This window comes from Leucopleurus acutus (assembly GCF_964270905.1).
Source record: "Leucopleurus acutus genome assembly, chromosome: X".
NCBI lineage: Eukaryota > Metazoa > Chordata > Mammalia > Artiodactyla > Delphinidae > Leucopleurus > Leucopleurus acutus.
In genome coordinates, this window is record NC_139148.1 from 7,096,948 (window position 1) to 7,117,002 (window position 20,055).

Genomic DNA, 20,055 nt, shown 5'->3' on the forward strand with positions numbered 1-20,055 from the left:
AAGTCGTATCAGGTAGACAGAGCACCTCCCTTGAAGGCGCTTACCCTCTGCTGTAATGGAGAATAATACATAACAGATTACCACAGACCAGGTGACTTCAGCAATGGTCATTTATCTCTCACAGTCCAAGATCAAGATGCTGGCCAGTTCAGTTCCTGGTGAGACCCCTTTCCTGGTGGGCAGACAGCCATCGTCCTGCTGTGTCCTCACACGGTGGAGAGCAGGGGCGTGGTGGGAAGCAAGCTCTCTTGTGTGTCTTCTTATACGGGCACTAATGCCACTCACGAGGGCTCCACCCTTACAACCTAATCATTTCCCAGCCATGTGATACCATCATGTTGGGGGTTAAGATTGAACATGAATTTTCAGGGGACACCAACATTCAGTCCATAACATAAGTGTAAATGGCTGTGATGTAGGGTAGTCAGAAGGCCCAAGAGAATCAGTCTGCCTGCTTTGACTTCCAGTCCTGTACCTTCCCTCCGTCCCCCTCCCCCTCCCTCCCCTCCCCTCCCCTCCCCTCCCCTCCCCTCCCCTCCCCTCCCCTCCCCTCCCCTCCCCTCCCCCTCCCCTCCCCTCCCCCTCCCCCCTCCCTCCCTTCCTCCCCCTTCTCCCCCCGCCCCTTCCTTCCTGTTACCTCACTGGGCCCTTGCTGAAACCTGCTTTGTGCCAGGCACTGTTAGGACCCGGGACACACAGGGTAGACAAGACAGAAGTGGGTGCTGTCAGTCTAGCCAAGAGGAGTGATATTAAATTAAAATAATACAGATACGTCAAGTACAGTTTAGGGACAAACCCATAGAGATTAAATCCTTATGGGGATTCACGAGCAGAAAGGCTTATCTTTGGCAATAGGCCGGGGAAGCGCTTGATCGCAAAAAGGTTTCCCTTCATTTGGATCTTAAAGAATAGGAACGGTGTCCACGCGGCAGAAAAGGGAGCCCCAACTGTGTGGGGCGGGGAAGGGCCTTTGTCCGAAGTGTATGTGCAGGAACGGGGGTGACTGGCGAGTGGCAGGTGGTTTGGGGCGGACGTGAGGGAACCTGGCAGATCAAAGCGGGCAGGCTGGCCTTGAGTTGGGAGGGAGGGCGGGAAATTTTAGGGGGAGAGAATTAAGCATATCTGCCTTCCATGCTAACTGGAATTAAGATGTGTGCGTGTCTGTAAAATTGAAGAAGTAGAGGAGACAGGAGGATTGGACATGCCCGTCACCGGTCATCTATCACACGGGACGCTTGAACATTCCGGAAAAGTCACCGCGAGATGGCTTTGCTTTCAGAAAATGTAACTTGTGAATGTTGTAAATGGATTCACGCTCTAATGTGTTGAAATGGGGTGTTTCCCCCTTATAACTGCAATATGGTTTGACTTGTAGTTTGAATCCTTCACATCTGCTGCAGACAGTCGGCCATCTTTGCAGACAAGAGTGCTGAGTAACTTACAAGGGTTTCAGGCAATGACCGCCGTAGAGCGAAAGGAAACTTTCTTAGGCAGTGGAATTGTATTTAGGCTTGGTTGTGGTGGTGAACGCACAGCCCTGCACATTTACCCAAACTCGTCCAACGGGTACACCTCGAATCAGTGAATTTTATGGTATGTAATTGATACCTTGATAAAAGTGGGATGGGCTGTGGAGAAAAATGCAAGTGGAAATGTTATGGAATGTGAAAACCTCCTACATCCATAGCTACCTGTCTAGGAAATCAAACGTGCCTTTTTAAAACAGCGAAGTGGCTCAGAAGAGCGTGTACCTGTAAGGGACAAGAATTAAGGTGAACCCAAATTCATACGTTGCTTGTTACCTAGGCCCTAACATTTTTAGCTTTTTCGTTTTCATCAACCGTAGATCACACTTAATAAAAAATGACACAGGCTAAATAAAAATGACACAACTTAGATGTTCCTAAAACTGTTACTAAGGTAAATGTCTGCCGTAATAAAATAGTATCTATCACGGCGACTGTCCAGACCTGATTTTTCTTCTAACTCTTATGACTTTGTTTTTGTCATTTTTGGTTATTATTGTGGTTTTTTTTGGCTGCTCTGTACAGCTTGCAGGATCTTAGTTCCCCAACTAGGGATTGAACCTGGAGCCGTGGCAGTGAAAGTGCAGAGTCCTAACCCCTGGGCCACCACAGAATTCCCCCCCACCACCCTTTTTTGTGGACCGTCACGACTTTGAATGACAGTTTGTGGAGGTGCCCTTGGTTCACAGGTGGACGGTCACGAGGGACCATTGCTCCTACTAGCAGCTCAAAAGGAGGGGGGCGCAGAAAAGTAATTAAAATCGTTGTTTTAAACTCCCCAGATGCTCCCCCATGTAGATGAAATCCCTTCCCTAGCATTCTTGTCATAGCCTGCAGAGTGCGTATCAAAGTGAGCACTGACATATGTTTGCATTTTGCAAAAATTACTGTCTTCCTTGACTTCTAGACCAGGGCTCAGCAAACTACAGCCCAAGCGCCCAATCCCCTGGGCCGGGGTTCGGGAAGCCTGTCCTGGTGCACGACTGTGGGTTGGTCCCTGCAGGCTTGGTACCAAGGGGTATCTCATCGTTTTGTTTTGTTTTTTTTCAGATGATGATGATCTAGTTGGGGAGAGACATGCCACGCCAAGGATGAAAACTTCAGGAGTAGCTTTTAATACCCAAAGTGGATAGAAAAGTGAGAGAGAAGGAAGTTGGGAAGGGAGGTCCCATAAAGCACAGCTTCCTAACACTGGCGTGACATCCAGATTGCCTGGGAGGTGTTCTGTCAGACACAGATTTGCAGGCAAGCATTTCCTCCCCGGTCCCTACCTCCATCTGCCCAGGCCTGGCTTTCTGATGGAGTAAGTCTGAGGAGAGCTTAGATTCGTGTGTCTAAAATCATCATCTGCATTCTTCAGAATAGTCTCGACAAGAATTGGAGGGGGGGTTGGTTTGAAGAAATAAGATTGGCTGTGAATACAAAATGATTGTCGGATACTTGGGGATTGCCTGTATATCCTCTCTCACATATTCAGTGGAAATTTTCTTACCTAAAAACTTTAGGACTTCCCTCGTGGCACAGTGGTTTCAGAATCCACCTGCCGGGCAGGGGACATGGGTTTGATCCCTGGTCCGGGAAGATCCCACATGCCGCGGAGACACTAAGCCCGTGCGCCACAACTACTGAGCCTGTGCTCTAGAGCCCGAGAGCCACAACTGTTGAGTTCACGTGCCACAACTACTGAAGCCCGTGTGCCTAGATCCCGTGCTCCGCAACAAGAGAAGCCACTGCGGTGAGAAGCCTGCGCACCGCAACTCAAGAAAGCCCACGTGCAGCAACGAAGACCCAGTGCAGCCATGCATAGACAGATAGATGGATAGATAGATAGCTTGCTTTAAAACCAAAAAATAAAACTAAAAATGTTGCCTGGCTCTCCGCAGTAAGGGCAGGGGTGGTTCTGGGTGGGAGGGAAGGGCAAGGGGTTGTGTATCTGCAGCATTCTAGTTTTTCTTCTTTTTGGAAACTTTGGAAATGAGTACGGAAAGGGTAACTTTATTCCTGGGAGGGTAGTAAAGCCTCTGATGTTTGTTACAGTTTGCTCTGTTCTTTTCCGTGGGTTTGGGATACTTTGTTTGTTTGTTTGTTTTTGCGGTACGCGGGCCTCTCACTGCTGTGGCCTCTCCCATTGCGGAGCACAGGCTCCGGACGCACGGGCTCAGCGGCCATGGCTCATGGGCCCAGCCGCTCCGCGGCACGTGGGATCCTCCCGGACCGGGGCACGAACCCGTGTCCCCTGCATCGGCAGGCGGACTCTCAACCACTGCACCACCAGGGAAGCCCTGGGATACTTTCTAATGTATCCACTTAGCTCTCTAGACAGCCTGGTCTACTATCGAACAGGATACAGTGGTCTCCTATGGGCGTAGCAGGGGCTGTAGGGTCAAAGGCAGATGGAGCTTCTTTTGAGCGCCTCCCCGCCTGTGGCTTGCGTTTTGTTCCGCGCTTCAGGTGCCTTCTGGTCAGCTGTTGGTTGACCGGTGCTGAGTGTGTGGGACCGGCTTGGCTGCCTTTGTGTGCAGCTGAGCCGAGGGGTCTGAGTGCCCATCTGAGGAGGTAGCAGCTCCGCACTGGGACTGGGAGGTCACTGTGGATCCCTGAGGACCCTCTTCTGTCCTCCAGCTTCACAAGACAGATCGTGTCCCGCCTGATTGCCGAGTCAGCTTACGGCACACACTCACATTGTCACCTATGACAGGTGGCCCAGCGTTGCTGATGGCCAGCCCCGCCTCTCCAGACATCTTAATCCAATCAGTTTGGCCAGTTGTAAGAAAATTTCAGATCGGTGTCAGGCTTGCCCAAAAGACTGTGTGTAATGTATGTTTTTAGCAAAGCAAGTAAGAGAAAGGCAGAAGAAAACTTGGCTTAAAAAATCACATGAAAATAGCATTTTTATTCCGTTAGTCTATGGTGATATGATTCTCTTCTTCTGAAAAATAATTTTGCAACAGAAACCGGTCTGGAGCTTTGATTGGCAGAGGGGATTTGCCTGATTTCTGTCAAAACAAAAACAAAACCTCCAAGGGTCACATCTTGGGACGAAGAATGAAGGTCTCTAGCGACAGAAGTAAGAAAGGCCTGGAATAGATTCTCGAAGAAAACGTAGCGTTGGATACTTGAGGGGCTGTCCCAGGTGATCATCTCTGGACCCAGGTGTTCTCTGTTACTGGAAACCAGCCCCTCAAGAAATCAGTGCCTTTACACATTTGGTTTTGGATTATCTGTGAGTGGCGTCTTTTCATCTGTTCTTCCCACTTAACCACAAATGACATCAGTCTCTCTAATTCGAGTTCTTTCCTTTTACCATCCAAGTTCCTGCAAGCCAAAATAAAACCCAAAGGAAGCAGCAAACCTTTTTATCCATCTGTTAAGACACGGAAGGAGTAACATTTCATCTGGTTTTGTAAAGTAAGTGCTTTCCCCACATGGCATTAGAATCGCGGAAGGGAGAGCCTGCTTGGGGGCTGGTGCAGAGGAAGCTTCCCTGGAGAGGTTGCAGGGAAGAAATGACCGGGGACTTCCCCGGTGGTCCAGTGGTTAGGACTCTGCGCTCTCACTGCCGAGGGCCGGTGTTCAGTCCCTGGTCGGGGAACTAAGGTCCTACCAGCTGCGCCGTGCAGCCAAAAAAAAAAAAAGAAGAAAAAAATGAGTAAGTGAAGCATGATTCAGGCTACCGTCTTCCCTGAAGGTGGTCCTCCAGGATATACATTGGGAGCTGAACTTGTGGACACGGCCCTCCTGCATCCTCACTGGCATATCTGTGCATTCATTTGGTCAGTGTTGGTTTTGTGCCTGGAAACAGAGAGAAGGACAGTCGGACAGCCTGTGCCCTTGGGGGGCTCCCCACGTGGGAAATGCCAAGGAAAACTGGTGTCTCCTGGGAGAAGAGTGGTAACGCCGTCATTCCAGGGCATCCGTGCTGTTTGAACAGACTCTCATGTGTTTCTGTCCATTGGTGAGTGGATTGGTTGGTCAGCTGGTTGATGGCCTCTCTTGGGTTCCCACGTCTTGCCCCCCATCTCATTGGGCTTGTGTGGGGTGCCACGTAGACAGACGAGCCTGCAGTTCCCCAAGGCGATGGGTGGCTGCTGGGGATTCCTTGGGGGACAGGAAGATCCCTGGCGACACCAGCGGCTCCTTCAGGAGACCTGCACATGGAATGGTGTGGGTGTCCCGTGTCCCCCCAGCCCCCTGGCCCTGTGCTAAGGCCTGGTGGTCCTCCGGCTTCAGACAACCTGAGTGGCGATGCCCGATACCTCCCAACACGCCAGTGTCCCTGATCGTTAACAAACAGTTCGACACTTCACAAAATCACCGTGATTCACACCTGCAGCCAACAGACGTGCGGTTTCTAGGAACCTCGGACTGTGACTCAAGTCCTTGGTGGAAGCGTGTCTCTGTTGGAAGGCAGCCCCTCGGGTCTCACCAGCTGTCAGGCAATTTCACTCTGCAGACAGCGCAGGCCCCGGACCCTGGGTCTGCAGCACGTTCTCAAGCACACTTCTCAGAGCACCCAGCCGCCCGGTCCATGGCTGACCTTGGCGGTGTGCTGGCCATGTGTACAGTCTAAGTGGTGGTATCCGCTGGAAGCTCTCTCTGTCTCCCCCTCTCTCTGTTGTTGTAATGAGGCAGTTCCACTGCACGGAGTTCTGGTGGTGCCCTTCGTACCCACAGATGCCCCGGGGTGGGTGGGGGCCTGCCGCTGGGATGCCCTTCCCCGCTCGGGGGCCTGTGCTGTGCCGTGATGTGGGGAGAAGGTACACAGGGTGTCGGTATCGCGGGGACCTGCTCTGGGGTCTGCTCGGCCGCACGCCGGCCCCTTCCTGGTGGGTGCCAGGTGTAGCATCCGGCTGGTAGGAAGCCCCACTCCGGTCCTTCCACACCAGGGGCTTTGTCTGCCTCTGCCCCCGCCCACAGCGACCCCATGTGGCCTGTGGTTCACCCGGGGAGGTGAGGGAATGAACCTCCGTGGGGGCACAGTCACTTGCCCGACGGCACATAGCTAGTAAGTGATTCTGCGCCTGCAAGTGGGTGCCCGAGGGAGCCCCAGTCGGGCGTGGCCTAGTTCTCTCTAGCCGCCTCAGGCCCCAGAGCACGTTAGGAGTAACAGCCTCCAGCCGTAGCTGTGGGCACAAGTCACACTTGGCCGTGCGTCCTCTTCTGATCATTGATTCCAGAAGTACTTAGGAAGGGAGGGAAGAAGCCTGTGTGAGTTAAGTTGTCCAGAGAGTTGGAATTTTTCTCTTCTTTGGTGAGGATAATTGCTCACCCTGTTTACAGAGGTGTGCTAACTTAGTGATCCCAGGGAGATCCAGAAACACTTGCTTATGTTGGGAATGTTCACATGCAAGCTCATGTGAACCCTGCTGCCTGCATCTCCGAAAAAATGCGTTTTCCCTCCTTACCTTTCTGCCCGGGGACCGAAAGCCATGAATGCCTTTGTGCATGTAACAGACGTCTAGGCCGTGGTGTGACCCAGTGCACGTAGCTAACGATGGCCCGCGAGGCCCTGGAGAAGAAAACCTGGCTCCCTGTCTCCGTCGAGGTGCTCACAGCCCCAGGGTGAGAGTGGAGACCAGTGAACAGTACAGTCATCAGAGAGAGTGACCAGCCCTGTGCTAGGGGCTACCCGGAGGCCGGGAGACCGCAGGGCTTGCGGAGCCGCGGGCCTGTGTGAGGGCAGGGCAGCTGTGCAGAAGATGGGGCGGCAGGGAGCAGAACACTGGCACCCGAGGACACAAGGAGCCCAGTGACGTCACGGGCTCGTCAGGAACAGATGGCATCTGGAAATAGAGCCGCCACCGCTCAGGGATGCAGCCTGTGCTTAGACACAGGGCTGGCTGTCTCCACACCATGATCAGAAGTGGAGACTTGAGGGCTTCCCTGGTGGCGCAGCGGTTGAGAGTCCGCCTGCCGATGCAGGGGACACGGGTTCGTGCCCCGATCCAGGAGGATCCCACATGCCGCGGAGCGGCTGGGTCCGTGAGCCATGGCCGCTGAGCCTGCGCGTCCGGAGCCTGTGCTCCACAATGGGAGAGGCCGCAACAGTGAGAGACCCACGTACTTAAAAAAAAAAAAAAAGTGGAGATTTGAATCAGAGCAGTGTTGACGGGATTTCAAGAGCATTTGATACATAACTTATAATTGTTTTTTTTGATTACATTTTTTGGGGCTGTTAACAGTGGTTTGTGTCCTCTCGCAGGGTGTTTGCACTACCGGGCAGTGTTGAAGGTGGCCTTTCCTGCGCTCTTCCCCCTTCAGATTAGCTGTGTTTCCCTCTGCAGTCCTGTTGCGGACCTTTCCCCTCCCCGTGTCCTTCACAGCGTCCAGTCGGCCTGCTGGGCTCCAGCCCTGGGAGGGGGGTGTGGGTCTGTGGAATCCTCAGCCGCTGAGAACCTGCTGGCCTGTCCTCCCTGCCCTGGGAGCTGCTGTCTCCTTGGTAACAGGTCCTGAGTGTGTTCCACAGGGGAATGAGCACCCGAAGCCGTATATCACGGCTGCCTTTGCAGTTCTCCTTTGCGCTGCTGACTCCCCGCTCCTGGGTCCACCCTGGAGTGCGTGCAGGGAGATACTTAGTTGCTTACTCGCCCGTGCAGAGTCCTTAACTCATTGTATTTTCTTGGTCTTTACGTCTGGATCTTGCTATCACCATTGACTATCCGTGAAGATACAATAGAAGGGGATATACATGCATACACACGGATACCACACAGACACGTGCGACACATGTGATATGTAAACACACACACATTATCCATGTTATGTACAGACTAGTCACTTGGAACCTATTAGAAACACAGGTTGGAATATGACCCCAGTAGAACCCCAAATTCCCGCCTTTAGTCCTTTCTTTGTGAGCTGGATTTCCTGAATTCTTACCAGCTGGGACAGTAAGAACCAATTCGTGCTTTTATGGCTTTCACTTTGCAAGTTCGGGAGGAAGCCAAGAAAAAATCAGGGGTGGAGGACAAACTTGGCCCAGAAATTGCCATGTGAAGTTAGATGTGGGGTGGGCCACAGGGGACTAACTGTGCTCCTCCAATGAGACGTGGCCAGGCAGCCCTCACTTAGAGTGCCCTCGGGTCCTGCGAAGGCTGCGGTGCTAGTAAGGCAGGAAGGAGCCCGGGGCACCTGCTGACGACAGAGGGTCTTTTGCTCTGAGTCACTGTCCCACTCTCAGTGGGGCTTTGCTCCTACAGGTGTGACCTCTACCTTCTCTGGGTAGATCTTAGCGTGTCCTAAGGCACTTTGCAAATAGAGCTCCTTTTATTTTTATATTTTAAATTTACTTTTGGCTGCATCGTGTCTTCGTTGCTGCACGCGGCCTGTCTCTAGTTGTGGCGAGGCGGGGTGGGGGGGCCTACTCTTGGTTGCAGTGTGTGGGCTTCTCATTGCCGTGGCTTCTCTTGTTGTGGAGCACGGGCTCTAGGCGTGCGGACTTCAGTAGTTGTGGCGCAGGGGCTTAGCTGCTCCGCGGCATGTGGGATCTTCCCGGACCAGGGCTTGAACCCGTGTCCCCTGCATTGGCAGGCGGATTCTTAACCACTGCACCACCAGGGAAGTCCCTAGAGTTCCTTTTAAATCAACATATTAAATATGAACCCAGATGGCCCAAGACGCTTAGATTTTAGCAGTAAATTGTAGCTGATTTAATTCTCCGTTTTAATGAGGTGGTGGCTATTCATTTAATAGGTACCAGGTGCTTTCGTGTGGGTCTGTGGATGCTAGAGTTCAAGAGTTTTATAATAAGCAAAAAAGTTCAAGTGTTCCTCAACTCTTTGAAGTGCAAGATTGGGGAGGCGTTCATGAATTGTAATAAATTAGGTTTTACTGTCTTAAGAGGCACTATAGTTTCAATGGAAGGGAGGCACGAGGTTTGCTTTTCCGCGGCAGGCCAGATGAAGTAGTGTGTGACAGGGCATCTGAGCTGTGAGTCACACTTCTCCCACTGTTGTCCATTTGATGACGTCTAAATGCCATTCTGTCTTTTGTAACCAGACAGCTGCTGTGTATTGTTCTCTAAACCATCCATTACAGTGTTTGGGTTATTTTGATAACTTCTAGTTTAAAATAATCAAAAAACAGTCTGTAACAGGAATAGAAAAGAGTTTTATCTGAGCCAAACTGAGGACTACAGCCCAGAGAAGCCTGCTTCCCAGAGTAGTCTGAGGAACTGCTCCCAAGAAGCATGGCGTTCGGCACAGCTTTATGTCTTGTCAAAAACAAAGAACGTTAAACAAGTCGGGAATACATTGCTTCACAGTTTCAAAACAGACCAGCACGTACACAGCGAGTCAGTGTGGCCTTGGCACCTGGGAAAGGGAGTCTTAGCATTGAAGGAGCGCCCGCATGGACTTTCCGGGAACAGAAGCATTTAGTCTTTATTTTTAACATGGACATTCTTTACTTGTGGTCAGTGCGCCCTTTTCTTTAATAATTAATGCAGATGTACAGTGTATGTTTGCTAGGCCACAAACAGGCTGTTTAAGTTAGCATAAAATTCAAGTTAACTTATGTGTAAGCCGGAATGACTTCCCCAGACCTCAATAAGTTAGCATTTCTTTCATCAATGTGTGCCCAGTACAGATTAAAAAAATAAAAATAAACAACACCTAACTTCCCCAAGCTGGGTTAATATTGTCTTAATTTGGAAGCAGAGAACAAACCTGCCCCTTTTAGGGTCCCAGCAGGTCTGGCTCTCTTCTGTCCTCTTGCAGATGCTGAGCCCTTGCAGCTGCTGTCTCTGGGCTGGAGGTAGTGCCAGTGAGGAGTGTGGCCCCAGCTGGCTGATGGGGGAAGGGAGGGGAGTTGGGGTTGGTCCATGGTCTACTCTCGACCCGCCATTGAACCTGGAAGGGACCTTTCTCCTGAGGACATAGCAAGAGAGACATGCAACGAGCAGTTGACTCTGAGAACAGCTGCCTGGATGGGGTTGGGACATCTGTAATGCCCAGGCCTGGTATCGTGTCCAGGGCCCCAAGGGGTTGCCAGGGTGTGTGGGGAGGAGGTCTTCTATCCCACTTGTTTCGCAGTAGGTTACATCTCTTACTGGCACTTGTGCTCTACCTACTGGGTGTCTGATTGCTGCCCTTTTTAGGGTCTCCTTTAACAGCTCTGAGGGTGTCTTAACGGAGAACAGCTCTTCCTGTGAACGGAAAGGTCAGTCAGAGGCTCATTTCATTATTCAGTCAGGTGGGAAGAAAGTGTGTCAGCGAAAGCAGCAAAGGCATGGCCGGCTGACTTGTTGCGAGTTTGATGGTTATTATAACGCCCACGAGCTTTAGCTTCGGCACAGCTATACGTGCACGTGAAGCATGCCTGCATGTGTTTTGCAGGTGTGTGTGTGCGTGCGCGCATGTAAGTACGTTTCAGGGAAAGATAGAAATGGATACGGATGTGGAAATGGATGAGTATGGAAAGATCAGTGTCACACTGCAGCTTCCAAAACGAAGCCTCTGTTTTTCTTCTATTTAATGACAGACTACTGATTTTAAAGTTTATCAGTTTACTTGCTGCCCGTCTTAGAAAGTTCCGTCCCTTTGTATATGGTAATTTCCCGAAATAAACCACATGAAAATATTGTTGCAACATGAAGTAAACATTTCTGAATATCACAGTTTGAGGATTTCTACACACATTGTTTTTTTAAATGTTTGTGTGAATTACATTTTGCCCCCAAATTGCAGTCTGTGTGTACACGTGTGTGTGTCTGTAACGTGCGTACCTCCTGTCCTGTGGTATGACACGCCAGCGTACTGGCGAATGTCCAGTGTGTGTTTGGCGTTGATGCCTTGTGTTAGGAATCGCAGCGGGGACAGGCGCAGGCAAACGTATGTGGATTGAATTCCTTAACATGACTGAAGGAGGTTATGGAGACGTGGGTGTAGTCCTGTTTGGGGAGAAGATGTTAACTGGAACCGTTGGCTCATTTTTCTACCTTTCTCTCCTAGACAAGCAGATGCCCCGTGTGCAGAAGACAGTCCAGGAGCGCAGCGGGACCCCCAGCAGCCGTCCCAGGTCTCTGAACCAGCTGGCTCCCGGGAAGCTCCCGAGGTGCCCCCGGAGGGCCGTGGCCGGGCGGGGACCCTTCCTTGCGATTACAGATACCCGGAGGAACGCGCGCCCGCGGACCGGCCTGCCGCCCCGCACGCCCGGGGGCAGGACCCCCGGCCCCTGAGCGCTAACCCGCTCTCCCGGAGGCCCGCCCCACAGAGGCCGCCGCCGCCCAGGCGTGAGCCCAGGCCCTTGGCGGGCGTACCTGCGGCTGCTCACCTGGGCGCGCCCGGCAGGCCCCGCCCCCTGGCCCCGGAGGTGTGCTCGTGCTCGGACCGCCCGGCCCTCGCCCGCTGCAGCCCCGGCGCCTCGGCGGCGGAGAAGCCGAGCGCCGCCCGGCCCGCGGCAGATGGCCCGCGGGCTGCGGGGGAGCCGGCCGGGCAGCATGTAGACGAGCGCGCAGGCTGGCCCCGGCGGGAGGCGCCGCTCCTTTCCAAGTTCCGGCCCTTGCAGACCTCCGCCATGGAGACCTCGCGCTCCCCGTCGCCTCAGTTCGCGCCGCAGAAGCTGACGGACAAACCCCCGCTGCTCGTCCAGGATGATAATTCCACCAGGTACTGTCTCTGGACGGCGGCCTGAAGCCTTCTTCCCCTCTGCCGGCCCCCTTCCACCGTGGGAGGCTTTCAGCGCTCCTTTCCTGGGTGGTGAACCACTGCCGCCTTGCTCCCGGCTCCCCGTCCTGGAGTTTAAGTGGGTCCTGGGGGCTGACATGGGGGAGAACCCACCACTCGAGTGGTCAGCTGGATTGTTAACTTGCTGGGGGCTTTCCTGCCCCACAGGGGGTGAGGGAGGTAAAGGAGGGAGTAGACTGTCCCCTGGTCCTGTTCCCAAGCCCGACAGGTTGATAGCTGCCTTACCTACAGGCTTCTGCACAGCGGGGCTGGTTTTCCCAGCTGAGTTCTGTTTGTAATCAAGTTTAACCTAAGCATGAGACTTTCAAGCAAAATCGGTGTTTTTCGCGATGTCCCGTATTTCCACATGCCTTTTTTTCTAGTTCTTTTTATATGAAAAGGCTGAGGTGGTGTCTACCTTTTATTAAAGCAGAGGAAAACTCGATCCCGTCCCATGGTGCTGTTCTCAGGGTCACCGGCATGGGATTGTCGGTTGTGCCCACTGAGCCACTGGTGAATGCTGTCAGGCAGGGACCAGTCAAGAAATGAGAAATAGAAGGGGGGGAATTTTCTTCTCATTCTCTAGAGCACTGGTTCTCAGCCGGGGGGGGGTGGCATTGCGGCCCCCAGGAGGACACTGGGCCGTGTCTGCAGACGTTTTGGGCGTCACAGCTGTTGGGCGTGGGGCTTGTTCCTCGGCTCCTGGCATCTGTTGGGCGGAGGCCAGGGGTGCCGCTTAGTATCCTACAGTGCCCAGGACGGCCCCCCAGCAAAGAATTCGCTGGCCCTGCATGTCAGTACCGTCTGATACAGTAGCTACCAGTCGCACGTGGCCATAGCGATATAAGTTAATGAGAATGAAATGAAACCCGTTGCTCAGTTGCGCCCTCTGGGGCTAGTGGCTACCACCCTGGACAGCCCAGATGATGGCTGACTTCATCATCATGGAAGGTTCTGCTGGATCTCCCCGCTGTAGAGTCTTGAACTTTGTTTTTTTTAACCCTTAAGATAACTTGACAGAGAGGAAACAGTACTGATAGCGTCCTGGGTCTCCGTGCGTGGCATGGCCAAATGCGGCTGCACTTGCGGGCCAGCACTGTTCTGCATCGTTCAGAATGCAGGTGTCACTTAGAGATCCTTTCTGTTGGCAATGTTGTTCAGCCCTGAAAGGGAGGAGAAGCGATGAAGTAGTTTGTGTGGTTGGTGGAGTGTGTTGGTACCGCTGTAGGGAAGGTGACCGGGCCCCTCGGGTCTCGGGAGCTGGTTTGGGCACAGCGGGCTCCACGGCTTTGCGGAGAAACAGGGCCACGTGTTTGCTCAGTGCTCACCACGTCTGTAGACTTCAGGAGGTGGGAAGTGGCTCATACTGTACTGAGTTCGGTGTCCCCGTCCCCAGAGCGGGTGTTACCGGTTAGCGTGGGCCTAAGAGAGAGGCATGCCCGTGGCATACACTGCGAACCTGAGGCCGGCACTCCACACGAGCGCTGGCCGGCTCCAAACCCACCATCAGCCACCAACGGGCAGCGAGCGCAACACAGTGGCCGGGGCCTCGCAAGCTGCCTGGTGTTTGGGCACAGCTCAGAGACTCTCTTCTTGTCTGCACGTGTGCTGACTGATTTCTTGACCACTACCCGCCCCCCTCATCTCCCTCCGCGTTCGTCTGTCCCTCCCTCCAGTTACCTCTGCTGCGGAACCAGCCAGGGTGCAGAGCAGCTCCTGTGTCCCTGAGACACGCCTTCCCGCATTCAGCAGGCAGGTCCAGAGCCCGCCCTCGTGCCGGGCCGGGCCGCGGAAGGGATGCCGCGAGGCAGAAAGTGCAGCCTTCCCACCCTGTGGGGAGTTTCAGAGTCGTTCACTCCGAATAAAAATGCCTCAACTCCTGTTGCAAAGCCAGGAAGCTTACTATGAAAAAACTTCTAAAATTTTGAGGGTTTTGCTGGTTTACAACAACATGGAGACAATGCCCAGCAGCACGGGCGAGTGAAAATGAGAGATTTCATTGCGCCCAGCAGTGTTCCCAGGAGATTTCCTGGGGCCGGTTTCTGGGTTTGGGAGCGTGTGTGAGCATGGAGCTGGGGGGCTGCTTCGGGGTCGTTCGGACAGTCTTGCGGTCACCTCGGGCATCTTGTGGTTGGAGAATCTCCTTGTGGGGGTTGTGGTTTATCAGACCCAGGGTGGCATGTGGGCTGAGGGCTCCCTCGGGACTGGGTGTGTGAGCACAGCGGGTTGGACTGCTTGCTGTGGGGGGCTGGGCCCCTGTGGGCGGCCGGGGGCTCACCTGGACGGAGCCCGCGCTCTGGGAGGAGCCGCTGCACGGAGAGGGGGCCAGGCCCGGCACAGCCCGCATCCTCCATCCCTCCTGGTCCGGCTTACCATGAGGAACGGATGCGGTCTGGCTGCGGTAAGGTCTTGTCCACTGTGTTTTGTCTTCACTTTGAGGTAGAAGTTCATCAGACTTCTTAAATGTGAAAGTCTGCCTAGGTTTCAAGAGGAGAGATCATTTGTGCTTAGAAATGACCAGGAAGAGATGCTTTGTTGGAAAGTATAGGACAACCTGCGGAGGGTTTGTTTTCGTTTTTACCTCGTGTCTTCCTTCGCTGGAAATTAAGTTTCCCCACAAATCGGGCCGGGGGAGATGCAAATACAGGCTGACTTTGAAGTCCCTAACGGGAGTTGAGGGTCTCTACGCATGGAATGCAAGGAATGGAATGAAGAGGGGTTCTTGTTTGTGTGTCCTTGCTTCGATAAGATGCCAGAATTTTCCTTCGGAAGTTCAGCATGTCTCAGCAGTATTATTGAAATTTATTCACTAAGAAGGCACGACAGGGACTATATATGACCACCTAGATTAATAAACAAACACCTCTGCTCTCAGTGGTTTCTGCTGGAGGAGAGAAGAAAATAAAGTTATTTCATTGTAGCCTGCGTGCCCCACCCTTAGGAACAAGGAAAGAACCGTAATGTGTTGTGTTATGCCCCTTGTGCACCATAAGATTACGTCCATTCGGATCATAGAAGTGGTTTTACGCTGAGTTAGGAACAAGTCGGGGTGTTGGTTGTATGATTTTGGCCTGTCTTTTGCCTTCCCTCCTAGCTACCAGCAGATGGCTCTCTTTCTCCAATTTGTCCTTCAAGGGTATTTGAAATGGATTTGTGTCCCAGCGGCCCTGGTCCGGGGGATCCCCGGCACCAGCCGGCTTTCGGGTGGCCCCTGACGCAGCCCCATTGCCTCGACCAGGCCGTTCCTTTCCGTTTTCTCTTCCATGTGGCTGCTCGAGGTGCCTCCCCCGCTTTCACCGACAAACTTTTTTTTTTTTTTTAAAAGGACACCTGCATGAGTCATTTCCAAGGTAGCGCAGGAGCAGCGTGTCCCATGTTCGCTGCTGGATTCTTATCTGTCTGGTATGAAATGCCGTGTGGAGGGCAGCTCGAAGTGTGGGGCAGTGGCAGGCAGGTGGGGTGAGACCCAGGGCGCACGAGGGTCCAAGGACGCTTCCAACCGGGACCAGGACCGGGTGGCGCTCAGCGTCTGCTCAGAACACGGCTGCTTGTTCTAAAGGCGTCCTCTGGCCACCGCGAGGACCATGCAGGCACCCAGCTGTGAGAGACGCTGGCTGACGCACCGGCGCTAATTCTGTGAAACACGCCTGTCTGTTGCAGGGGTCCCTTGCAAAAGAAAATCTCACTGAGCAGGCTTCTTACCGTTGGCTCTGCCATTGACCTAAAAACAAATGAACATCACACTGCCCTTCTATCTGTCAGTAGGCCCACGGATGTGCCTTCAGGCGTGCAGGTGACCGTTGGAAAACGGAAAGACACCTACACGCCCAGGAGGCTTAGGAGATCAAGGTAGGGGTGGCAGGCACTCCTCAACCTGGTCTCCCCATCCTGGGACGTGTGACCATGAAGGCTTCTCCCCTGGGGCTGCTGCAGGCCTTTGAGTCAGGCTTCCCAGGCTGTAAGGGGATGCGGAAACCAGCCGATTTCTCATCCAATTTCTAATTCTGGTCTGTGCCTGGGCGTACAGCGTGTCTTTAACAGACGGCCCTTCCTCTTTGCAGAATCGAGCGGGTGATGGACAACAACACCACGGTGAAGATGGTGCCCATCAAGATCGTGCACTCGGAAAGCCAGCCCGAGAAGGAGAGCCGCCAGGGCCTGGCCCGTGTCCCGGAGCCACCCGTGCTGCCCAGTGGGCTCGAGCGGGACCAGATCAAGACGCTTAGCACGTCCGAGCAGTCCTACTCCCGCTTCTGCCTGTACAGCCGCCAGGGCGCTGAGCCCCAGCCCCCTGGCACCCCGGTGCCCACGGCCAAGGACAGCCGGGCCTCCACGCCCACGCTCAGCTACGTGAAGGCCAAAGAGAGGACTGCCGAAGACCTCAAGTCGGAGGAGCTGGCCCGCGAGATCGCGGGCAAGGATAAGTCCCTGGCGGATATCCTGGACCCCAGCGTGAAGATCAAAACCACCATGGACCTTATGGAGGGCATCTTCCCCAAAGACGAGCACCTCTTGGAGGAGGCTCAGCAGCGGAGGAAGCTGCTCCCCAAAATCCCCTCTCCCAGAACCACAGACGAGAAGTGAGTAGACGCCGCCCTGGTTCTGCCCCCTGGTTGGATGTGGTTTTGCCCGGTGCCTCTTAGGCTTACAAGGGCGAGGGAGTGTATCTGTTGGTCTGTTTTCGTGACTGCTCTTTGGGGACAGATTTCCATAAGTGCTTATTAGCACTCTGGGGCTCTTTTGTCACCCTCCCGAAATTAAAAGCCCATTCTGGGGATGATGACGTCAGGTCCTGGCAAAGATGCGAAAATATACGTTTCCGGAGATGCCCACGGGGCTTCTTCTCACGAGGCGGTGGTTCTCAGCCGGAGGCTGTTGTCTCCCGCCACGGGACAGTTGGCAATGTCGCGATACACTTGGTTGCCAGCACTGGGAGAGGTGCCCCGGCATCTAGTGGGTGGAGACCAGGGATGCTGCTTGCAGCTCTGCACTGCACGGGACGGCCCCCCATCAAAGAATGGTCCGGCCCCAAGTGTCACCAGTACGGAAGCTGAGAAACTTGTCACAAGAGGGGTGAAAGTTGAGACGACTTCTTAGTATACGTGTTTATGAAAGAGGCTTTCTGTTGTTGCTTATGTAACTGAGGGAGTGAACTTGCTGCAATAGGTTTCGGAAAGAGCGCTTTCCAGCCCGTCCTTCAGTCACCTGCCCACAAAGGTGTATCTGCTCACATCTCTCCTGTTTCTGTACATGGTCTCCATAAGCATCGTTGACTGACGGTAGGCGGGAGTACCAGGCAGACAGGAAGTCAGGCCGTAGCAAGAGGCAGCAAATGCGGCTGCTGGTAGAAAGGTGCCCGGTGACCTTGGGCGTGCGGCCACGCCTACGGATAGCGGCAGACCTCTCCCCATGGACCTCGGGCTCCCGGCGGATACCATCTGCACTCTTCTCCCTCCGGGGCGAGCCTTCGAGCACCACCTGGCGGGGTGTTTTAGTTCTGACCTCACAACCTACTCCTTCCCCACTCTTGCTGTCTCATCTCTCTAGCTGGTGCCTTTCCGTTAGCACCACCATTTGCCGGTCACAGCCCAGGCTGTGGGACTCGCGGGCACGTCTGTGTGTACGCTCAGAGCTAACGGGTGTTCTGATGTTTTGTTACCCAGGAAGGAGGAGCTGAGTGTGCCGGCGGCCGTGTCCCTGGCCACCAACTCCACCTACTACAGCACATCGGCCCCCAAGGCGGAGCTGCTGATTAAGATGAAAGACCTGCAGGACCAGCAAGAAGCCGAAGAGGATTCAGGGAGTGACGCCGACCACGACCTGTCGGTGAAGAAGGTAGGGGAGCTGCAATTCCAAACGAGAACGCGCCGGCTGGCTGGCAGGCAGGCCGGCCGGGGGCGGCACCCGGCTCCACCCCGACCCTGGGCCCTGCGCCGAGCGCCGTTGGTGTTGGGCTTCTATGTGGGACGCTGACATTTGGGCCTGTGTATTAAGCCCTTTGTGGGTGAGTCTTCTGTTCTAAAATTGGGCCTCTCTGCCAGGGTCTCTTTGCCGTCTCTTTGTAATGAGATCCAGTGTCAAATTAGCTAGGTGGCCACCAGTCTCTCTCATTTTAAGGTCAACTGATATGTCTCTTCCACCCCAGTTAAATCCAGAGGGCTTAATTGTATGACCTTCCGCAAGGCACATGTCCTCTTTCACTATCCGTTTCAAATATCTGTGATCCCGATGATGTTAATTAAATTCAACAGTATATTGTGAAGTGCGTTGTTAACCAAAAAGCATCATCTGAACTCCAAAAACTCACCCAGGCACTTGGGGATACAGCAGTAGACAAAACAGACTGGAGTCAGTCCTTATTTCCCTGAAGGCACTTGCGTGCTTACAGAGGAGATGGATAGCCAACATAAAAACAAATATAAAAAAACAAACAGGGCCCCGTGGGCCAATCCCTGCCCCCCACCTGCTCTTGTAAATACAGTTTTATTGCAACACGGCCACACTCATTCATTTGCATATGGTCTCTGGTAGCTTTCACGCTACACCAGCAGTGTTGAGTAGTTGCAACAGTGGCTGTGTGGTCCCTGAAGTCTAAAATATTTACTGTTTGGCCATTTATAGAAAAAGTTTGCCAACCCTTAATGGAGTAGGTCGGGTGGTCAGAAAACTAAAACAGCGTGAAGGAATAGAGAGAGGTAAAGGAGTATGATTGTAGAGAAGGCTCTGATGAGCGGATGATGAACAGACACCTGGAGTGATGTGAGCGAATGTCTGGTTGATCTGGGGAGGGTCTGGGGGAGTGGGGTTTGGGCAGCAAGTGCAAAGGCCCTGGGGTGGGAGTTTTGTGACACGTGGGGGAAGCAGCAGCGACCAATAGCTAGAGCTGTGTGGACAAGGAAGGGGGAGGATTAGAGAGGAGGTCAGAGGTGAAATAGCGTGTAACCATGAGGTCATGGTAGGGACAAAATTATTGCTATCAGTGTCGATGTCTTCACTACTGTACGAGCTTCAGATCTTCATGGCATGTCAACGGGCCAGACTTGTGACATCTAGGTGTGATTACCTGTTTTTTTTTTTTTTAGGAAGGATTTAGCATAAAGGGAGAAAGGAATTGCCCAAGGCAGTCAGTTTCAGAGGATAGCATGTGCTGTTGGTTTAATTCCAGGGGCTTTGAGCATGCGTAGTCAGCACCAGGAGAAAAAGGAGGGAACCAGCATTTGGTGCATTTTTCCGTACACTTAGTATCTTGGAAGGGGCTTTCATAAAAAATACCAATTTGCTTTGACAAGACCCTTGCAAAGGATAATGTTTAATACCTCCTCGTATTGTTAGTTGTTTAAAAAATGCCATTGATTGGTTTCAAATATGATAGACAAACCCATTCCAGAAGAAATACCCTGACCCTTGTGTAAGAGACAGTGACTTTCAGTTTAGGAAGTGATAGCCTTTTTTTAATTCAAAAAGGAAATGAAAACTAAGAGTTTTGGTCCTGGGATTTTAGAGGCCCTGTGTCTGGCACAGGGTACCATTTGCTTTCTTCTGGTTGTGTTTTCCACGTTCTTAAAAATAATGAATTTAAAAAAACAAAGTGTTGTTATTCTCATACACCTAGAAAAAACATACAGTTTGGACAGTTTTAATTTCGTCCACACCCTAGATGCAAAGAACTATGTTCTTTACACTGTGCCTTTGTTTCTCATGATGTACTGAATTTGGGAAGCAGCAGCCTTGGTACCGCTCCTTTCATCTGTCTGGGGCCTCTCCCGATTTCTTTGGGGGCACGAGATGCCGGCTTTGGGATTGACATGAGTCACTGTGAGCTTGCCCCCTGCCCATCACCCCACCAGGATTAAATTCCTAAGTCA

The 20,055-nt window shown here is 53.0% G+C and overlaps 1 protein-coding gene across 2 annotated transcripts in view; it reads left to right on the forward strand.

Moving 5' to 3' along the window:
• Positions 1–20,055, forward strand: part of SHROOM2 (shroom family member 2) — a 131,245-nt gene that overhangs the window by 105,403 nt on the left and 5,787 nt on the right. Inside the window, exons 6-8 of one of the 2 annotated variants that reach the window (XM_082865241.1) lie at positions 11,477–12,133; positions 16,252–16,770; positions 17,854–18,025. In XM_082865241.1, coding sequence (XP_082721367.1) covers positions 11,477–12,133; positions 16,252–16,770; positions 17,854–18,025 — 1,348 coding nt within the window. Of the gene's footprint in view, positions 1–11,476; positions 12,134–16,251; positions 16,771–17,853; positions 18,026–20,055 lie in introns of those variants that run through there. The other variant, XM_082865240.1, reaches the window with a different exon arrangement.